This window comes from Peromyscus californicus, unplaced genomic scaffold, assembly GCF_007827085.1.
Source record: "Peromyscus californicus insignis strain IS unplaced genomic scaffold, ASM782708v3 Scaffold_15__1_contigs__length_86483966, whole genome shotgun sequence".
NCBI classification, from domain to species: Eukaryota; Metazoa; Chordata; class Mammalia; order Rodentia; family Cricetidae; genus Peromyscus; species Peromyscus californicus.
This window is the reverse complement of record NW_026294447.1, coordinates 81,490,032-81,511,824: the sequence shown is the minus strand read 5'-3', so window position 1 is coordinate 81,511,824 and position 21,793 is coordinate 81,490,032. Positions and strand designations below refer to the sequence as shown.

Sequence of the window (21,793 nt, the reverse complement as noted above, 5' to 3'; positions counted from 1 at the left end):
TTTTTTTTTTTTTTTTACCTGCATGTATGTCTGTGTGCCACATGTGTGTAGTGCCTATGGAGACCAGAAGAGGGCGCAGGAGCCTCTGGAACTGGAGTTGCAGATGGTTTAGTTGCCATGTGGGTGCTGGGAATTGAACCCTGGTCCTTTAGAGGAGGCAGCCAGCGCTTTTAACTCAGTGAGCCATCTCGCCAGTTCCCAAAAGTAAATTCTTAGACAAGAAATAGTCAAACCTTGTTCTCTTCCTGTGCCTGATAAAATGTTGGTAGCTAACAGGCACCATATACAAATCATATATAAAATAGCTTTCTTTTCCGCAAACTGTAACACACAGGTGGTAGCGATTTCCAATCATCAATAGCTGTAAAACAGTCACTCTGCAGTGACCTCAGCCCTCCACCCTTCAGTGGTCTCATTTCTTACAGCTAGAGAGCCAACCGGAAGTGGACGTAGATCAAGGGCCAGAGTTTCCATAGGAGAGAGGCCTGTCCTATTTGCTTGAATTGAACTCGCAATGTGTGTGGTGACATGTGAACCCCAACCAGAACCCTGCCTTAATCAAATCACCTTAGCAAGAATACTGATTTACAGACAGGCTCTCGCTCTGTAGCTGTTGGTGCCCTGGAACTCACCGTGGGGACCAGGCTGGCCTCATACTTAAAGAGGACCTCTTGCCTATGCAGCCAGAGTGTGTGTGCCCTGCCAGGCAGCAAGGACACTTTAAATACAAATGCTTGGTCCTACCCTTCCTTTGTCCTGACCTTGTTCTCCCAGGCTAGCCGGTCCTCCTACTTGTCATCCTCAAGGTCTTCAGGTTGTGGCCTCCTCAGTTTTCTCTCTGCCCCTACTCATTTCCACTGTGGCCCTTCTCCTGCTCCTGACTCCCTAAGCTCTGGGCTGGCTATTCCGGGGCCTCTGAGACTCACTAGCCATGTGCTTCTGTTACTCCCAAACAGCTGCCTTGCCTCCTCTGCTCCTTGGCTCTAGTTCTAGGAAAGTCCTCACGACTGGCTAGAAATTTTTTCCCTAGTTATCCTTCTGTCTCTTCTTCCCAACATAAACAGGTTAAAATCCTTTCACTCGCTTGAGTTCTTGGTCTTCTCTGTGTGCTCAGTTTTCCTCAAGGTTCATCTTTTCAAGCTGATTGGATGAAGAAATGCTTGAGGGGACTGCTGTGGGTGTGTGGGTGCAGTTCTGGATATATCGGAAAGAGCATTTCAAGACATGATTATGGCACAAGGGCTCCAACTTAATGAGTGCATTAATCACTTCGTGGATTCATAAATGATGACATTTGGAGGCTGTGAGAATTGGGGTGTTGGGGCCTCATTGTAGGAAGTAGGTCATAGAGAGTGTCCTTGGGGGCTAGGTCTTGCCCCGCCCTTTAATTATATTCCTCTTTACTTTGTTCCCTGGCCATATTCTTTGTCTCTGTCTCTCTCTGCTCTCTCTTTCTGTTTCTCCTCTCCCTCCTTCCCTCCCTCCCTCCCTCTCTCTGTTTCTCCCCCCTCTCTCTCTCTCTGTCTCTGTTTCTCTCCTCTCTCCTCATCTCTGTCTGTCTCTCTGCTCTCTCTTTCTCTGTCTCTCTGTTTCTGTCTCTCTGTCCCTGTCTCTCTGTTTCTCTCCTCTCTCCTCTTTCTTTGTCTGTCTCTCCCTCTCTCCTCTCTCTCTAGGGTGGAAGTTCTCCAATGCTTGTCATACCAGCCCTCTTCATCTAACACCCACTCCTAGTTTTCTTGAATTTGGATCTTCCCCCTCCAGCCACCCCCTCCTCCCTTTGTGAGCACTCTACAATCCAAGCTCAGCATCGACTATGGTTTTCATTCTTGTGTGATTTCATTTACCAGGTAGGTCACCACCTCTAGCTAGACTTTGGCATTTGTAATCTTGTTTTCTTTTTTAATATTTTTTAGATATTGATTTAATTTTATCTGAATATGACTTTTCCCCTGCACATTTATATGTGCATCAGAAGGTATCAGATCCTCTGGAACAGATGGTTGTGAGTCACCATGTAGATTCTGGGACCTGAACTCAGGTCCTCCAGAAGAGCAACAATTGCTCTTGGCTGTGGAGCCATCTCTCCAGTCCCTAGTCATAAGTTTTGTAAAGAGACAAAGAGCCCAAGTGTTGATTTTAATTTCAAAAGCTGAGGGCAAATGCAAGTCACAGATTTGCAAGAACGCAGGATGTTGAAGGGTCTGTTTCCAGCCCCTTAGAAGAGGGACTTCCTGATCCCCGGAGGGATGGCCTTCATCATACAGGAGATCAGTGAGCTGAGGTCCCATTGCGGGCATGAGAGGACAATGGCATCCCCTACCTGCTTCCTCCTTGCTGTTTCTCTCCGTATGGCAGACTCCACTGAATGCAACAGAAGCTGAAAATAACAGACACTTATCTTTCCAGCCTCTGTCACAGCTGAAATGATTTTGACTCCTGATAGAAAGAGGCTGAACCAGGCATGATGGTGCATGCCTTTAATCCCAGTACTTGGAAAGCAGAGGCAGGAGGATCTCTGAGTTTGAGGCCAGCCTGGTCTATATAGTGAGTTCCAGGGCAGCCAGGGCTATACATCAAGACCTTGTCTTAAGAAAGAAAGAAAGAAAGAGAGAGAGAGAGAGAGAGAGAGAGAGAGAGAGAGAGAGAGAGAGAGAAGAGAAGAGGAGAAAAGAAAAGAAAAGAAAAGAGAAAAAGGAAAGAGAGATGAGGAGAAAACCCTTAAGCTGTCTGCTTTTAGAATGTTAGCATGTGTAGCCTCACTGTGACCACGAAGACAGAACTGATGACCGAAGCTGGCAGAGTAGGAAGATAGTGAGACGCTGAGTCCTCGCTGACGTTGCTAAATCAGCTATGGGACCACTACCTTTGCATTCCTCATTCTGTGAGATGCAAGGTTCTTACTGTTCAAGCAAGCTCCTGTTCCGTGGCTGCATGCAGCTGACAGGTTCGAATGGAGAGAGCTATTCCCACGAACCAGGGGAAGTGGAAAACTTCCAGGCAGGCTGTGAAAACTGAGACTCACCGCATGTCACATTACACATTTCATTTGTTGGCCCACTATGCAGAGGTCCTTTCACCACGTGACAAATGAAAAAGAAACAGTTGTTACAGGCCAGAGAAATGACTTGGCAGGTAATGGCTCTGTAACCCAGCTTGGCAATCAGTGTTCGTTCCCTGGGACCAACATGGTTAAAGGAGAAAAATGACTCCCCCCCCCACAGACACAAATTGTCCTCTGACCTCTACGTGCACACTATGGCATGTCCCCACACCAATAAAGGAGCATAATAAAAACAGTTTTTTTAAAAAGAAATAGTTGTCTGGTCAATGAGAAGAGCCTTGACCCTCCATAGCTTTTCCTGTTTGCTCAGAATGGCATGGGTGAATAGCCATGGGTTTTGCCTCAAGGGCAATGGAAAAGCCAAAGAGCAAGGGTCAGACTTGTGAGGACTTTGGAGGTGGGTGACAGGGCAGGGAGCAGTGGTTGTCACATGCATGGACTGGTAATGCGTCCATCCACGACTGGATCTCCATGGTGTACTGGGTGTGTCCAACATTTTGACACTGTGACATGACGTTATTATCTACAAAGTTCATGCTTGAGAACTATAAAATCAAGATTAAAAATGCCACACACAACACATACACACACACACACACACACACACACACACACATACAATCTCACATTTAAGTCAGTTTACAATTTTGTGTTTGGCCACATTCATAGCTATCTTTGACTGAATGCAGCCTAGGGCTGTGTGATAGACACTACTGTAGACAGGAGTCATTTGGTGGTGGTGGCGCCCACCTTTAATTCCATTACTCGGGAGGCAGAGCCAGTTGGATCTCTGTGAGTTCGAGGCTAGCCTGGTCTACAGAGCGAGATCCAGGACAGGCATCAAAGCTACACAGAGAGACCCTGTCTGGAAGTGGGCGGTGGGGGAGGGGGGGAGGGAGGCAGGAGTCATGTCTTCTTGAGGACAGATGGTACATAATATCTTTCAATACACCCCCATGATACCCAGTGCTTACCCCCCAAACTTGCATGTAACCTTTTAGGGAAGAAGGAATTATCTCAGATGAACCTGAATTCATGGAATTGACTCTGAAGTGAGTGAGATCAAGCATCCTAACAATAGGTGGAATGGGCACTTGGGTCAGGAGGTTAATTTGATTATATAGGAAACATATAATTTTTTTCTTTGAATTCGTGGATTATCTATTTTATAGAACAATTATTTATCTCAAACAATAAACCTCACCTCAGCCCTGCTTTCTGGACACTCCCTTCATTTACTTCTGCCAAACATTTTGAGAGACTGTCATACTTGGGGCCTCCCCATCTTGGAAGTCCAGTAGTTTCTTAACCCTTCCTAGCTGACATTTGGCTCCACTGCCCCACATGTAACTCGTGAAATACAGACTTTGAGCCATCATTACCCTCCTTATAATTTAGAAAAGCACTTTGATTAATGAGTAAAAAAAAATACTTCATAAATGTCCTACCCCTTTGAGCCAAGCCCATCTCTCCATCTTGCCCTTCAAAATAGCTTAATTTCATGGTTTTCGAGCTTCAAATAGGTTCACACTTCTATTTTCTAATGTTCTTTTCTTTTTCCTCTCCCCAACTCTGCCTATTTCAAGGTTTTGTGTTGTTGGTTGTTTTTTGGCTCTTTTGGGGGGCCCGCCACCCAGCTCCCAAATAAATCACATGCTGAGGCTTATTCTTAATTATAAATGCCTGGCCTTAGCTTGGCTTAGTTTCTAGCCAGCTTTTCTTAACTTATCCTGTCTATCTTCTCCCTCTGGGCTCTTCCTTTTCTATTCCTGTAGACCTTTCTTTGTTTCTTACTCTGTGGCTTGCTGTGTAGGTGGGTGGCTGGCCCCTGGAGTCCTCCTCCTTCTCTGGCTTCTGGCTCCTAGATCCTTCGCTCCTCCATCTCTTCTTTCTCCCCAGATTTCTCCCTCTATATATTCTCATTAGATCATCAGCTGTTTTGGACAGGCACAGTAACACAGCTTCACAGAGTTAAACAAATGCAACATAAACAAAAGTAACACACATTAAATAATATTCTACTACAGTTTTGTTGTATTGTTTGTTTGGCGGCCTACTCTAGAGAGTTGTTATAACTAAAACACAAGCCTGGTGTCTGTGCTTCTTGAAGTGTGCCTGAGAATCACATATGCTATAAACAGATTAAAACAACGTCCCGGGTCAGCAGTATAGAATGTGAATGTGGCTCGCCTCCACAATGCTCACGCCCTCCCCTGTACCCTGTGGATTGGTCAGAGAGGATTCCTCTGCTGTTCTCCTGTACCTTCGTTTGCGTGCCTGGCCAAATGGCAGCTGCTTCCAACTCTGCCTTACTCCTGAATCTTGTTGGTGTACAGTCATGCCTGGGATGATGCCCACTGGCATCCTCACTGTTTGGGTTGGATGAGCAGCCTTAAATGGACCAAATGCATCGTGCCTGCAAAAAACAAATGCCTTCCTGGGCATGCACTTGAGGCTGTGTGTTTGACCCACTTGATGCTTTCCCATGTAGGATGTGGTGGTGGTTTCTCATTTGCTACTGTCCCCTAAATATAGCAAGAATCCTTCGGTAAGGTTTCCAGCCTTCCACAAGATGTACGGCATACAACGCCCACAGGTGGACTCCTTGGAAAGCCCTTTAAACCACGGCGGCCCTTGAGGCAGTACCATTTGACTTTCTCATTGAGCTGGTCCTGTAATACAAGTCATCTGACAAGCCTGTGGTCTGGCCCGCAATTAGCCACCAGTTAGTTGTCCACCCGGTTTACATCCAATTAGTTAATTGGCCATTTATTCACTCATTAATCCACGCAGGTTTCCAGTTATAAAGCCATCCATTAACTCATCTAATAGGTATCTGAGAGTCTACTACATGCAGGGCTCTATGTTCACCTTGGGAACAAAACAGGAGAAGGAGAGGAGCACCTGGTGAGTTCCGGTCCTCAAGCCCTGGAGGCACCTGGGTGATTCTTGGCACATTCTCCCACCTGTTCCCCTGCTTTACTCCATTCAGCTGGGGCTCAGGGTCGACCCTGCTGGAAAGAAGCACCAGGCCTGGGTGAACTGGAGGAATCGAGACAAGAAAACAAGTGTGCAGCAAGGCGAACGGAGCGGGCGAGGTACCTGGAGAGGAGTGGGCCAGGTTGCCGGCTGCTTTGTCTTTGGGAGGGATGCTGCCGCGGGGTGGGCAGGGCAGGCCCCGCTGAGGACCGATCGGGCTTGGCTGGGGTGGAGGGACGCCGGCGGGGGCGACCACGGGGCTCGGGGCGGCGCGGCGGGGGCGCGCGGCGGGAGCATCTGTGCGCGTCGCGGGCTCCCGAGCGCGCGGGGCCTGCCGAGAACGCGCGCGGCCGGGCGCGGCGTGGGTACCCCAGCCGCGGGCAGCCGCCCCACAGCCCCTGACGGCGACCATGGCGACTGACAGTAAGTGCGGGGCCCCCTGGGGAGGCCGAAGCGCCTGGGGTGGCAAGTTCTCCTCCCGCGCGCGCGCCTGCCTTTGTGGCTGGCTCGCGGGAGCAGCGTCCGGGTACCCCATCTTCGGAGCGGGGGGCCCTTGCCAACATGCCCATCATCCCGCGTCACCTGGAAGGACCGGGAGGACAGGAGGTCTGAGGGCCCCTCAGGAGGGATGTGGCACCTAGCTGGAGGGGACACTTGATGCAGGGGGTGCAGCGGGGCTGGGCCTCGCAGCCGTTCATTCGTGGACTGCCTCCAGGCCCAGAGCTAGCTTTTAGGGAGCCCAATATTGGGGCGCTGTGAGTTCAAGGTTCTCCTGGAGTTCTGAGTCAGGTTGGCACGCCCTCCTCCTGCCGGGTGGCCCCAGAGGGCTCTGTTCCCGGGACCTGAAGCCAGAGACCTTGTCTGGCTGCCATGAACGAGGGGGGCGTGCAGCAGGGAGAAGGTTGAGATCCAAGACTGGAATTGTTGGGAAGCTCCGGCTCGGCCTGCTGTTGGCATCTTTGGCGTCTTTGCTGTTGTTTTGGAAATTAGGATTGCTGCTAAGAAAACTAATTACATGTAGCTGGAGCTTGACCTGTCAGTGGAACCTCAAAGAGAAGCACAGGGTAGAAGAACATCAAGTCATACTTGTCTTAGATTTGGCATCTAAAGTCCTCAGCAATAGACAGGGCACGCAGTAGGGACTTCATTCACTGAATGTATGGTGTGGTTACAGATGCCATTTATAAGGCAATTTTGGGAGATGAGAGGAGACAAAGGTGGATGGTGAGGGTCAAAATTTTATTATTTTTCTTTTAAATGAATACTTACCCAGCCAAGAACACAGCTTGGATAGAGCACAGAGGGTGTGAGGTTCTTTTTCCTTTCTTTCTTTCTTTCTTTCTTTCTTTCTTTCTTTCTTTCTTTCTTTCTTTCTTTCTTTCTTTCTTTCTTTCTTTTTTGTTAAAAGGTATGCCTTTTATGTCTCCCAAACTCATCATCAGCGGGACTATGGCCCTGCCCTCAACCTTAAAACTGTGATTGGGCTGTTGAATGTGAGGGCACACATCAGTAATCCCAACACTTGAGTCTCGGAGGCAGGAGGATGTCAAGTTACAATCCATGTCTCAAAAAAAAAGTATATGTATATGTATGTGTACGTGTGTGTGTGTGTACACACACACACACACACACACACACACACACACACACACACATATATGACAGGACTGACACACCTTGTTAAGCAATGGATAGCTCCTAAAGTGAGGGGCACACAGAGTGAAGCAGACAAGTGTGTAGTAATTCTCGTGTATCCCATTTGCCAATCAGTGTGGAGAAACCACTGTGCGCTCGATGCTTTTACTAAGGCAGATCAGGTGTTCAGCATAAAATGAACTAATAGAAATCAACCTTTTTTTGTTCTCAGTTCTGCTTATATACCCAAAAAGTGTAGCCATCTGGGGAGAGAGAGTCTTGGGGAAGAAATGATAGGTTTAGATTTTTATTAGTAAAGTAAGAAAATGGCCTTACTCGTGTAAATGGTAATTAACAAATTCTAGTGTTAGGGAAGTTCTGTCTTCAGGTAAGGGGATGGCAGGTGAGAGGCAGGTGGGAGCGTCGTGTAGTGAGTAGATGGCCTCACTAGGATGCATGAAGCCTGGGCACAATCTGCCTTAGTGTTAGCTGATTGCTTTTATTCCACTTTCCTCGTCTCCCTACATTTCTCTTTGGGGGAAAAAACAGCTGTAAAGCCAGGGAAAGTCCAGACTGTTGTACTCTAGTCATTCTTAGAAGGAATCCAGAAGGACCTTCTCTGTGAATATAGCATGTGAGCATATGTACAACACAGAGATGTTTAAAAAACAGTTGCCTGGAAAACAGTCTCAAAAACAAAAAGAATGTGACCCAGAGAGAATGCCCTTGTGTCCAGCTAGCTCAGAGTTTGAAGGGCAGTTTCCAGAGGTGCAGAGAAGTTGGAGCCTCAGCTGGTTCCCAGTAAGTTGTTATGAAATGGTTAAGCCGCTAAGTCTGTTTTGTAAGCGGTGGTATTCAGAGCTGTGTTTGAGGTAATGGGTGTTCCAGAGAATTTTGTGTTTGAGAGTGAGGTGTTTATCTTGTTTTTTTTTTCCTTTATGGCATTTGTTGAATTATTAATACTTTTTATTATGGGTCTTCACGTTTGAATCACTGTGGCCTGAATTTTTTTGGAAGTGCATTTGTATGGGTGCGTGTTCATGTCTGTGCTTTTAAGAATAAATTTTCTCAAGGGGCTACAGAGATGGCTCTTCAGTTAAGAGTGCATACTTCTCTTCCCAAGGACCCAAGTTCAGTTTCCAGTATACATGTTGGGCCACTGACAGTCATCTGTAACTCCAGTTTCAGGGTGTCCCATGCCCTCTTCTGGTCTCTGAGGGTACCTTCAGTCATCCGCAAAAACTTCCTCACAGACACATACATGCACACACATAATTTTTAAAAATAAATATTCTAAAAAAGGAAAAAATCACACAAGAAGCATTGTATAAAATATGAATTTTTCAAAGGACAAATAAAATAGTCTAAAAAGAAAAAGCATCAATTCTCAGGGACAGTGGGCATGTTTTGAATTGTCGGAAATAGCTAACTGAATTATGCCCCATTAATCTTGGGCAATTTTTGAGTTGCTGGGTCTCTAGAGATGTTGCTGATAAGTATTTTGTATCTTAAGGAATCCTTCTGGTCTCTTTTGGTCGTTCTTGGTCTACTGCATGGATGATTTCGAGTCATTTTTGCCTGGTCCGTTCAGAAGCTGATTGCGGCTAACCCATAGGCAAGCTCCACCAGTAGCCACTCCTTCCCTTCCACTTCCTCCCAGTAGCCACTCCTTCCCTTCTACTTCCTCCCAGTAGCCACTCCTTCCTTTCCACTTCCTCCCAGTAACCACTCCTTCCCTTCCACTTCCTCCCAGTAGCCACTCCTTCCCTTCCACTTCCTCCCAGTAGCCACTCCTTCCCTTCCACTTCCTCCCAGTAACCACTCCTTCCCTTCCACTTCCTCCTAGTAGTCACTCCTTCCCTTCCACTTCCTCTCAGTAACCACTCCTTCCCTTCTACTTCCTCCCAGTAACCACTCCTTCCCTTCCACTTCCTCCCAGTAGCTCCACCGTCCCTTCCACTTCCTCCCAGTAGTCACTCTTTATCTTCCACTTCCTCCCAGTAGCCACTCCTTCCCTTCCACTTCCTCCTAGTAGTCACTCCTTCCCTTCCACTTCCTCTCAGTAACCACTCCTTCCCTTCCACTTCCTCTCAGTAACCACTCCTTCCCTTCTACTTCCTCCCAGTAACCACTCCTTCCCTTCCACTTCCTCCCAGTAGCTCCACCGTCCCTTCCACTTCCTCCCAGTAGTCACTCTTTATCTTCCACTTCCTCCCAGTAGCTCCACCTTCCCTTCCACTTCCTCCCAGTAGCTCCACCTTCCCTTCCACTTCCTCCCAGTAGCTCCACCTTCCCTTCCACTTCCTCCCAGTAGCTCCACCTTCCCTTCCACTTCCTCCCAGTAGCTCCACCTTCCCTTCCACTTCCTCCCAGCAACCTGCAGCTTCTTTTACTCCCATGTCCTAACAAACACCACCAATAATCAGTTCAAGCAAGATTCACCCACCTATGGTTCCTGAATTAGTGTGTAAGAAGCTGAAGAGGAGCAGTGTGCTGCTAGTTTTATATCAACTTGACACTAGCTAGAGTCGTCTGAGAGGACGAAACCCCAACTGAGACAGTGCCTTGGTAAGATCAGGCTGTAGGGCATATTCCTAGTTAGTGACTGATGTGGGAGGGCCTGGCCCATTGTGTGTAGGATACTCCTGAGTTGGTCCTGGGTTCTATAAGAGAGCAGATTGGGCAAGCTATGACCAAACCAGGAAACAGCACCCCTCCATGGCCTCTGCATCAGCTCCTGCCTCCAGGTTCCTACTCTGTTTGAGTTCCTGTCCTGACTTCTTTTGATGATGAACAGTGATATGGAAGTGTAAGCCAAATAAATCCTTTTCTCTCCAAACTTGCTTTTGGTCATGTTGTTTCATCACAGCAATAGAAACCTTAAGTAAGACAAACAGAATCTGAAATTCTTAAAGAATTTCCCCACAGATTTCTCATTAATTGTAAAAAAAAAAAAAAAAAAAAAAAAAAAAAAAAAAAAAAAAAGGGTCAATGGTACAATGGTAGTTTTGTAGTGGAGAAGCCTGGGCTACATCATCTTAAATAAAGAATTGCTAGAAGCTGATACCCTGATTGGAAGCACTGAGGAAGTGAGGTGACATCACTCGCAACCCAATTCTAATCAGGGGAAGACACCAGGTAAACCCTAAGTGCAGCATGTTTTGAAAATGTTAATGTCATGGGAGGCAGCTGAAGCTTTTATCCATACTAAAGAGACAGGCAGGGCAATGGAGGATTTGAGATTAAACCCTGGATCAGGAAGAGCAGTGCTGTAGAGGACAGCGTTGTGATCACTGGGGAAGTTTGAAGATGGATTGCGTTAATATATGAGATAAATAGCATCAGTGTCAAATTTCACAAATTTTATATTTTCATTGCATTAAAAAAATGGAATGTATTTCTTTTTTTTTTTTTTTTTTTTTTTTTTTTTTCGAGACAGGGTTTCTCTGTGTAGCTTTGCGCCTTTCCTGGAACTCACTTGGTAGTCCAGGCTGGCCTTGAACTCACATAGATCCGCCTGGCTCTGCCTCCCGAGTGCTGGGATTAAAGGCGTGCGCCACCACCGCCCGGCAGGAATGTATTTCTTATTAGGGAAAATTGAAGTAGTTAGGAAGAGGGAGCATATATCTGCAACTAAATCTCAAATTCATTAGGGAAACACAAATGTATATGCGTGTATATGTTTATAAGTCTATGAAGTCATAAGAACAAGAAAGGGCTAAGACAGATGTAGCAAGGTGTCAACCCATAAGTCTAGCGGTTCCTTGTTTTGTTCCTGCAATTTGTAAGTTTTTGGGATGTCGATTTGTATTCTAGTCATTCTGGACTAGTATTTTAGAGTTTAATTTTTGAAAGACTCACAGTTATGGACTCCTAAATTTGGAATGACACAATAATGTTAGCTCTTTATTGCGGAAAATGTTATATGCACTGAAATATAATGGACCCCCATGTACCCGAGTGCCCCAGCTTTAACAAGTATCTTGTTACATCCACTGTTGCGCTCCTTATTTAATACAGGTGTTTTGAAGTAAGTCCAGATGTGGTTACATTAGCTGTCGAGGCTTTAGTGCACCTGCATGCCCACTTCCTTCCTGTGTTGGGTTTATCATTTCAGTAAGATGGCCGTTAGGTGTGCTCTGTGTCATGTACTTGCAACAAGAGGTCCGGGGAGTGCATTGGCGTGACATTCATGGGTTGTGTTCAGGTTTCAGCATCGTTATCAGCAGCGTGGAAGAAAAGATCTGAGAAGTTCCTGTTTCTTGTCTTGTTTTCCAAACTCCCACTTCTGCTTTTAAAACCAAGAATGAAATTCCGGAAGAAAACATAAAGAAGGCGTGGAAACTGTATCCTGAGCTGATTAATCCAGTTGATGTCATATTAATAAAGCATCCTGGGAATTAAATCTGAATATACACTTTTTCATACTATTCGAGTTGAATCCCACTTGTTTTAATTTCTGCTTGGCATTTTGAATTGGTACACACACTGATACTTTCTCATGACTGACTTGACTCCCTAAATACATATAGAATTTGTCCTAAATTTTCGTCACAGCAATGGGCCAGCTTTCTCGGGAGGAGTAGGCCTCTTCCTGAGTACGGTGGGTTCGCATGACATCTACTCATAGGTCATTCGATGTCATTTTGTCACTGACTGCTGTTTAGCTTCGTGTGTTGATAAACACATGCCCGAGATTCCATTTACCCCTGGAATCTCCCTATGCCTATCTATACAATACAATAAAACTGGATGGTGACAGCTCCTTTTAGTGAAGTGGTTTTCAGTCTTCCCAATGCTGTGACCCTTTAATACAGTTCCTCCTGTGGCGGTGACCCCCAACCATAAAATTATTTTTGTTGCTACTTCATAACTGTAATTTTGCTACTGTTATGAATCATAATGTAAATATCTGTGTTTTCCAATGGTCTTAGGCGACCCCTGTGAAAGGGTCGTTCAGTCTTCAAAAGGATCGTGAGAACTGATGTTCTAGTGGATGAGGGTGTCTGAAACACTATGAAGTTCTGCATGGTTCCCTTCCTATTAAGGATGCTGCACATCTCATGTTTGGGAGTTTACAGTTGTGAATGGATGCCATCCCTTTAGAAGACAGATCTCTTTTTAAAATTGACTATCAATTTCTAGTTTTTTTAGCAGCAAGATTTTCATATTGTCAGAGTGTGATATTCTTTGGATTCTAATTTTAGGAATGCACTAAGTCACACACTGTAGTTTGACTCACAGTGGAGTGGAGGTTAAGATTCATAAAAGGATTTTATCCAATCTCCATGAAAATTCCCCTGGTTTATGTCAAGAGAACACTCTAAACATAATCTACCAATCATGCCTGGGTTTTCAGATAATGTAATTTAGGCATCTTAGAGGCCTGGATAACTGATGTGTTGCAGTGGGAGTGTGTGTGTGGGGGAGCCACTGCTTGGTTTCAGAGGTGCCTGAGCTATGAACTCTGGCCTTGACACTCAATGGCTTGATGATTTCAGGTAAATTACCTCCCTAGAGGACCTTGCTTACTCCACTCCTGGGAGCTTCAAGAAGCAAATGAGATGATGCAAAGCTCCTGTCACATAGTAGGTGTTAAATAAATATCTATTCTTTTCCTTCCTACAAGATGCTTCCCATAGCTTATAGCTAATTTCACAATAACAATCCAGAAATAGGGTACCAAGTGATTAATTCTATTATTGTGAGGAATATAAAATGAAGACCAAATGTTCTGTTCAGAAATGTAAGACTCTAGAACAAACCACGCAAGGTGCCGAGCTCTAGATTTTAAATAGAAGCATTAATCATAGAGTTTTCTTCTCCCATGTCAGTTGTTTTGTGTAAGTGTGCTTGTAGTGTGTGTGCACTTATGGTGCATGTGCTGATGAACACAGATGCTAGTGACCTTGGGAGAGTTGAGTGCTGGACTGAGAGGATCCACAAGTTCTGGAAACTTTTATGATGATTTGAAGATGGTGATCTCTTTGGACTTAGGTCCTAGCCTTCTTTTGGGTGTAACTGATGGGTACTGCAGGACTGGATGGGTTCTGCTTCAGGGTACCTCCTTAATTCCATACCATCTGTCCCTGAAGTTTCCTAAGAGCCCCTCCAAGGATGTTGGTAGGCATGCGGAACTGTTAATTGTCCTGTTGTTAAACATTTCAAAGTTGTGTCTTCTAGAATGTACTCATATGGCCTTATCTGCTGGATGCCTCCACTGGTTCTGACCTTGTCCCTCTAGATCTTGCTTCAGAGAGAAATCCATCTCTCCTTAGAATGTGGCTGTGGCGGGCCTTGTTTTCACATTCCTAGTCTCTCTCCCTCTCTCTCTCTGTCTTTGCTTGGACTCAGTCTTTCCAGTCTGCTTTCTTCTTTGGTTTTGTGATTCCTTTGTGTTTTGGTAGATATGTGTGGACTATCTTTTCAGCTTGTAGAGTGCCAGTAGCTAGGTCACCTCCGGCCAGCCATCCTCTGACTCTCCATAGTGAGCAGTGTGGAGAACTGCCCCCCACCCCCCCGCCCTGCACTGTTTAAAAGGACATTGCGATGTTTCATCATTGATCAATTAGCATGAAAATCAACTTTTAAATTTTAGTGGCGATAATTCAAATAAAAATAATGCTTTTCTACATTGTTAGTTTTCTTTGTGCTTCCATTGAGTTTGTTACCTAGTGTCGTATAAAGAATTTCCACAAACATAGCAACTTAAAGTAGCAGATTTGTCAGCTCACAGCTCTGTAGGTCAGCATCCGGCTAGGCTGTAGTCAGGGTGTCAGCTAGGGCTGGGTTTTCACATGGAGACTCTCCGGGGAAGGATCCGCTTCTGATATAAGAAACTGCAGCCGGATGGTGGTGACGCACACCTTTAATCCCAGCACTCGGGAGGCAGAGACAGGTGGATCTCAGTGAGTGTGAGGCCAGCCTGGTCTACAGAGTGAGTTCCAGGACAGCCAGGGCTACACAGAGAAACCTTGTCTCCAAAAAGCCAAAAAAAAAAAAAAAAAAAAAAAAAAAAAAAGAAAAGAAAAAAAAGAAAGAAATTGGCAGGATTCAGACCATAGGCCGAGGGACTGAAGGCTTCAGTTTCTTACTGGATATTGAGGCCACCCTCAGATCCTTTCTATGTGACTCTTCCTAAAGGAAAGCCGTTTATTTCATTCAATAAGCAAGTGGAGGAGTGTTGGGGAGATGTCTCACTTAGTAAAGTTGCTTCATAAACATGCAGTTTGGATCCCTAGTACCTATGTAAAAATCTGGGCGTGATGGTGAGCACCTGTAATTCCAGTTCTGGGGAGGCAGAGACGAGGATGATCCCTCAGGTTTTCTGGCCAGCCAGGTTAGCCCAGTGAGGGGAGATTCAGGTTCAGTGAGAGACCTTGTTTCAAAAATTAAGGTGGTGGATAATTGAGGAAGACAATTGGCATCAGCCTCTGGCCTGTGGACCACATACGCATTCACACACATTTGCATGTGCACACGCATGCACATGCATGCACACACGGCGCACACATGTCCATGGCCCACAAAGGAAAGTTTCTTAGAAGATGGATGATAAAGTTTTACGTAATAGAGTCACAGTATTGACATCTCCTCATCTCTTTGGTAGTTTCTTGCTGAAAGCAAGCCCTATATAGGCATGACTCTGAGCGATAGAAGACACAGGCTGCTAAAGTCTGAACTGATTGCTTTGGTCAAAGACATTTTCCTTCTCTTGGGGCTGATGGATGCCAAGGTGCCTTGCCAATGTGTGAGGTCTTTTGGAGGGGACAGGATATTACTTGAAGTTTAAACTATTCTCATTGAATTTATTTATTGCGCGGGTACACATGTTTATGTGTGCATGCGCATGCTGTGGCACACAGATTGAGGCCAGAGGACAACTTTTTGGAGTTAGTTCTCTTTCCATTGTGTGGGGCCTGGGGATTGAACTCAGGTCATCAGGCTTGAGAGCAAGCACATTTACTTTACTAAGCCATCTCATTGGCTCTAAAAGTTTTGAGGTTCTATGTGTATATGTTGTATGCACTTAATTACTTTATTCATGTCAGGTTATTGTTCTTGATTTCCTAAGAAGGTGACAGAGATCTAGACATCAGCCAGTCCCGGACTATTTCATGACACCTCTGGATGACAGCATAGTGCTGATCAAAATCTTTTGTAAACAATTAGTGGTGGTAGTGAAGGTGGAGGCAGCTGTGGTGTTTGAACCCAGGGCTTCCCAGGAGTTAGGTAAACACTCTTCTGCTATACTACCCACACCAGTCCACCCAGCTGATTGACTTCTTTTAAATGATCGACTTTGAGTTTAGAAGATGAAAGTACTTTTAAGAGTCTGGGGAGTGAAAACTGATTGGTATTGCCCTGCACAAAACACTGAAAAAAACCTTGATTTTGACTATGATCGCTTGAAAGCTGCTCTGTAGTAAAAGAGAGGCAGCCGTCTTCAGTAGCTGCTTGTGATCAAGGTCAGAGTATCCTACTCATTAAAAATTGAGTTAGACCTTGGAGAAAAACATTTAAACAGTAAGTTGGCTTACACTAAATGAATAGAAAGGGAGGAGATTGACGTTAATATGTTTACAAAGGCCCTTCTCCTCCACTGTAGCCCAAATCACATCCCATTTTTGTGGTGATATTGTGTTCCCCAAAATATTGTGTACCCTAATAAACTTATCTGGGGTCAGAGAACAGAAAAGCCACTAGATACTTAGGATAGTCAGTGGTAGCACACGCCTTTAATCCTAGCATTCCAGAGGCAGAAATCCATCTGTTCAAGGATACAGCTAAGCATGGTGACTCATGCCTTTAGTCCCAGAAAGCGAGCCTTTAATCCCAGGGAGTGATGGCTGAAGGCAGAAAGATATATAAGGTGTGAAGACCAGAAACTAGAAGCATTTGGCTGGTTAAGCTTCAGGCTTTCGAGCAGCAGTTCAGCTGAGAGCCACTGGGATGAGGACACAGAAGCTTCCAGTCTGAGGAAACAAGACTAGCTGAGAAGTTGGCCAGGTGAGGTTAGCTGTGGCTTGTTCTGCTTCTCTGACCTTCCAGTGTTCACACCATTACCTGGCTCAGGTTCCTGCTACACATTTTCCTTTGGACATCTTTGCCAACTCTCATCCAGAAGCTTTTGCAAATCATTCCATACCTCCAAGTGTGAACTCCTTTTTGGACTTTACTCTTACTTATCTGATCCTTGAGGGAAATAGCTACCTTTAGAGAGACTTCTTCAATTTTATCATTTTTTTTAAAAACAATAAACATGCTGGTCTACATAGGATGGCTACTTAAATACTCACCAAATTCATTTATGTGTCTACTGGGAGGCACTACCACCTCAGGTAGATCTTGGACCCCCAGGGAACTGATGTTGTGGTCCCCAAGATGTTTCAATGGTCTGTGATGACAAAGTAATTTTAATAGTAATAAGGTTGGATTTCTCTTCTCACTTCTTCATCCAAGAGTGCACTACAGGGGACATAAATGTTGACGCTCTTTCCAACAGCTGGTACAGTGTATACTTAGGCTTTTTTCCATTTTACAGCTTCTCTGTTTTAATTTAAAACATGGTAAAGATTAACAAATAAAACTCAACAATTACATCATAAGTAATATATATATATACATATATATATGTATATATATATATATATATATACATATATATATATATATTTACAAATGGATACAAGCCAGACTTACCTGGCAGGTAGAACTACAGCTGAGAAAACACCTCCATCAGATTACTGGTAGGCAAGTCTGCAGTACAATTTTTTTGATTAATGATTGATGTGGGAGCCGAAGGACCAGTTCTCTCAGGAAAGGCTGAGTCCTGACAGGCTGAGCAAGCCACAGGGAGTAAGCCAGTAATTAGTACTCCTTCATGGCCTCTGCATCAGTTCCTACCTCCAGGCTCCTGCCTGGAGTTCCTGCCCTGACTTCCCTTAGTGATGGAGTATGACCCGAGAGTTGTAAGATGAAATATACCCTTTCCTCCTCAAGTTGCTTTTGGACATGGTGTTTTATCACAGCAGTAGATACCCTAACTAAGACAAACACCTGATTTGCCATTCAGCTGAAGTATTCATGCACTTCTTAACTTCCTGATGAGCTTCATGATAGTCTTTTTTTGTTTGTTTTTCCAAGACAGGGTTTCTCTGTGTAGCCCTGGCTGTCCTAGAACTCACATTGTAGACCAGGCTGGCCTTGAACTCAGAGATCCTCCTGCCTCTGCCTCCAGAGTGCTGGGATTAAAGGCGTGCACCACCGCTTTCCGGCAGTACCAAAGAACTTTTGAGCATACGTTTGAGAACTACTCTCTTCCTCTATGGAAACACGGTTGAAGTAAATCCCCCTTCTGCTTCTTGAAATCCTAGATCTGGTTGTCCACACACATTGGAGAATGAGGGGGAGGCTGAGATTCAGAACTGCTTTTACTGGGGACCCAACTCTTGGGGTTTGGAGTGGGCAATCGTTCTTGACAGACAGATATTCCAACTTCCTGTCTCTAGTTCTCCATGCAGAGGTGTATGTGCATAAATGTAGCTGTCAGTATTTTGAGCTGAGTTTAGGTGGTGAGAAGTCTGTCAACACTCCATGTTCAGAACACAGTCTCCCCCCTGCAAGGAGATGCAGGTGGCTCCCAAGCCTAGAGCCTCTCTGATTTGCTTTCTCCAGAAATTAAACTGAGGCCTCTGGAGACTGAGTACAGTGGGCAGCCGTAGCTGCCGTAGCAAAACTTCATTGTCTGGAAGGCTATGTGTCAGAGACCTATTCACTGCTCCATTTGGAGGCTGAAAGTCCAAGATGGTGGTGGCAGCAGTGCCAGTGTCTGCCGAGGCCTCTCTTCAGGCTTGCGGATGGCTTGTTTTCCTCCATGTCCTCACAGCACGGAAGGAGAACGCTGTGACATGCTCTCTTATAAAGCCACTGGTCCTGAAGGATTAGGGGCCTCCCTTATGATACCACTTACCTGAGTTATCTCTTTACATACTGTCACACTTGGAGGCTCTGGAAGTTAAGGCTCAAACCTAACAGTTTTGGAGGACAGAAACAGTCCATGACATTTAGCAGCCTCTAGGCTACATCCTCTCCATACTCTTCTGACTAATTCTCCTCCGTTCATAGTCCTCATATGTCTTTTCCTTCTGAGGTGATGGGTGCTTCCCACTGAACCTTTTCATCTTTTGACTTTTCTGGAATCTATGAGGCAGGGACACCCTCTTCTAGACACCAGGCATGTTGACAGTCAATTCCTAACCCCAAGGGATACCTTGGGCAGCAGGACCTGGTATTCATTCTTGCTCTGCTCGGGAACCCACCATGGGATCCTACTTGTTCATTCCAAAGGATACACCCTTAGTCTCTCTCCAGGCTAATCTAAAAGAGCTCCATCTGGGAGACCTCAGACTGGCCACACTTGTTCGGCTTTCAGTTAAAATCCGGCCTCAATATGTACTGGACAATGGCCACTGCTGGCCTGAATTTAGAGCTTTAAATTTCAATATCTAAAAAGATCTAAACAGCTTCATCAAACGAAATGGAGAGTGATCTAAGGTTCCCCCACATAAGCCCCCAGAATCATCCAATCACCCCCTGGTTCCTCCTTCTAATTTCTCTTCACCCACTTGGGCTCTTCTAGCCCTTCATCATCACAACCCACTGGTAGTTCCCCCCACCCCCACCCTCCACACCTTCAAGTCTCTTTTCGATCTTCACTCCTGTCCTCTGCTCATTTCTCCATTTATGAACTTCAGACTTCACCAGCTCAAACTTTGAAAGGTGATTTTCTAAGCACCCCCCCTCAGATGCTAACCTGGCTGCTAAGTACCCCCTCCCCATGATCAAAAGCATCTGGTAACATTCTGTAGGAAGTTACTCTCTGCAACTCAGAAGAGTCCAGCAGTGACTCTAGCCACTATATCAGACTCAGCTCTTTTGAGCCGAGACCACAAAATTCCTTCTTGTTTCTTTATTTTGTTAGTTTGGGCCTTCCTTCCTAGGCCATAAGTATCATCTCCCTTCTATATCCAACCTACCTAACTTGTGTTTTGTTTTGTTTTTTAATTAAGAGAAGAGTTTAACCATCCACATTTGATCTGGGAAATGGTAGATTTCACAGGGTCTTGAAATGCCTTGGTTGGGGATGGGCTCACTTTACCACGGGGTTGAGTTCACCATGAGCAAAAAAAAAAAAAAACCAATCATGTGGTTGGCTGCCATCTTGGCTGGGTGATCTCATCAAGATGGAGACAACCACATTACTTGGCTGCCATCTTTGCTAATGATATTATAAAGAAGACAAACACCATGAGACGTCACCATCTTAGTCAGTGCTATCACATGTCTCAAGCCAATTGACAACACCCATAAAATGTCATAGTCCCGTTGAATCTTCTGGAGATCTCTGTACCCTTTTATATTAGACTAAGGAGGTAACATCAAACCTCTAAGAGTTTTTTTTTTAATTTTAATGTTTTGTTTTGTTTTAATTTTGATATCTTTTTTTTATGTGATACATTTACTACCTTCTAAGGAGACCTAAAAGTCGTCCCAGCCACGAGTCTTCAATACTGGCATACTATCAAAGAGAGCCAACACCTTGAGATTCACAGGGACCAACAGATAGGCAAAAGGTAAGTTGTCAAGCGCTAGACAAGCTGCTGCCAGTGAAGAGCTGGATCGATAGGCTCTGCGGGTCTCTGTGCCAGGTCTCCGTGCCTGTTCTTTCTGCCTGTATCTCCAGGCCTATTTTCCTCTGGGATAATTTTTTCTTTCACACCCTCAATACTCCTTTGTTCCACATCTGTTTTTGTTTATGCTCAATCTAACATTACTAACAATCACTGTGTTAAATTTCCCTTTTACAATAAAAGTTATAAAGATAGGATCCCAAGCCATGGCACACACCTTTAATCCCAGCACTTGGGAGGCAGAGGCAGGTGGATCTCTGTGAGTTCAAGAATAGCCTGGTCTTCAGAGTGAGTTCCAGGACAGCCAAGACTACCCAGAGAAACCCTGTCTCAAAAAACCATGCACACGCACACGTACACAACGCACATACAAAAGGATCCCAACAAACTATAATGCTCAAAATCTTGGTTTATTAAAATATATTTTGTGTATGATTATGTTTATATAGTCTGTCCATGTGTGATTATGGTTTGTTTTTTTTTTATGTCATGTACTTACCACCAAATTGACCGATAAATAAAAGGTATGTAAACTAAAGTTGTTAGCTTGGCCCAACTTCATTTTGTTCAAAGTAAAACTAAAATTAAAAATATAGATAATGATGAAAATGGCCCATGGTCCAGAATCTTTCTTTGGAACAATTAATATGAGCTTTTAAGTTTAAAATTCTAAAATCTGCCTTTAAGGATAAGATGTATATAATCACACAATTATGGTCAAAATGTTTCTCCTTGATCCCTATCCCAATTGTGGTTCTATGGCATGGTCCCTATTATCTGAGGGTATAAATTAGCTTTCAGAGTCAATAATGCCTACTTCAGGATAGGTTTTTCATGTTAGATAGCTGTCCTCTCTTTAGAGAAATGGAACTATGTGCTTTTAAATGTATTTTATATGTAAATAAATGTGTAGATAACTACAAGCATTTTAAGATTTAAAAAAAAAAAAAAACCAGTATGCCCTCTCTAAAAAACAAAATGAACAAGTGGGTTTTTCAAGCTCCTTGAAACAATGTCAGCAGTGCTTGTTAAATGTTAATACTCCTTCACAAAAAGAGGGTGTGAGTGGGCCATCACAGCCTGTTACATATGGTCGATGTGACTGTAAGATGTCATCATACGTACTGAGTACAGACTTTTCAGTGTGACGACTTCTAGGTCGCCCAAACTCCCGTCACTAAACCCTTACCAATCCCCCCTGTAAGTAAACCCAATAAACTCACTAGTTCCCCAGGATGAACTTTAAAGTTGAACTTGGATTTGTCATTGGGATCTTATGAAGCAGAGATAGACACTGATTAGTTCTCCCCGTTCCCAGGGGGAAGAGTCTCACAACAGATAGCAAATTTACTTCTTAATGCTATTATGTCTCAGGGTATTAAGAAATTTAAAAAAATGTTATAAGGATAAAAAGATAAATTAGGGG

The 21,793-nt window shown here is 44.6% G+C and overlaps 1 protein-coding gene and 1 long non-coding RNA gene across 2 annotated transcripts in view; one reads left to right on the top strand and one right to left on the bottom strand.

Annotated features, from left to right (window-relative positions):
* Positions 1-5,809: 5,809 nt before the first annotated feature.
* LOC128111220 (uncharacterized) lies at positions 5,810-6,316 on the bottom strand. The gene is made up of 2 exons (XR_008218539.1): positions 6,164-6,316; positions 5,810-6,075 (listed from the first exon to the last, which is right to left on the bottom strand). It is a non-coding gene; the product is annotated as an uncharacterized LOC128111220 (long non-coding RNA).
* A 19-nt stretch (positions 6,317-6,335) lies between these two features.
* The window catches only part of Syt16 (synaptotagmin 16), a 280,465-nt gene continuing 265,007 nt past the window's right edge, over positions 6,336-21,793 (top strand). Inside the window, 1 exon segment of the mRNA XM_052739585.1 lies at positions 6,336-6,463. Within this exon segment, the coding sequence (XP_052595545.1) occupies positions 6,451-6,463 (13 nt within the window). The 5' untranslated portion in view covers positions 6,336-6,450.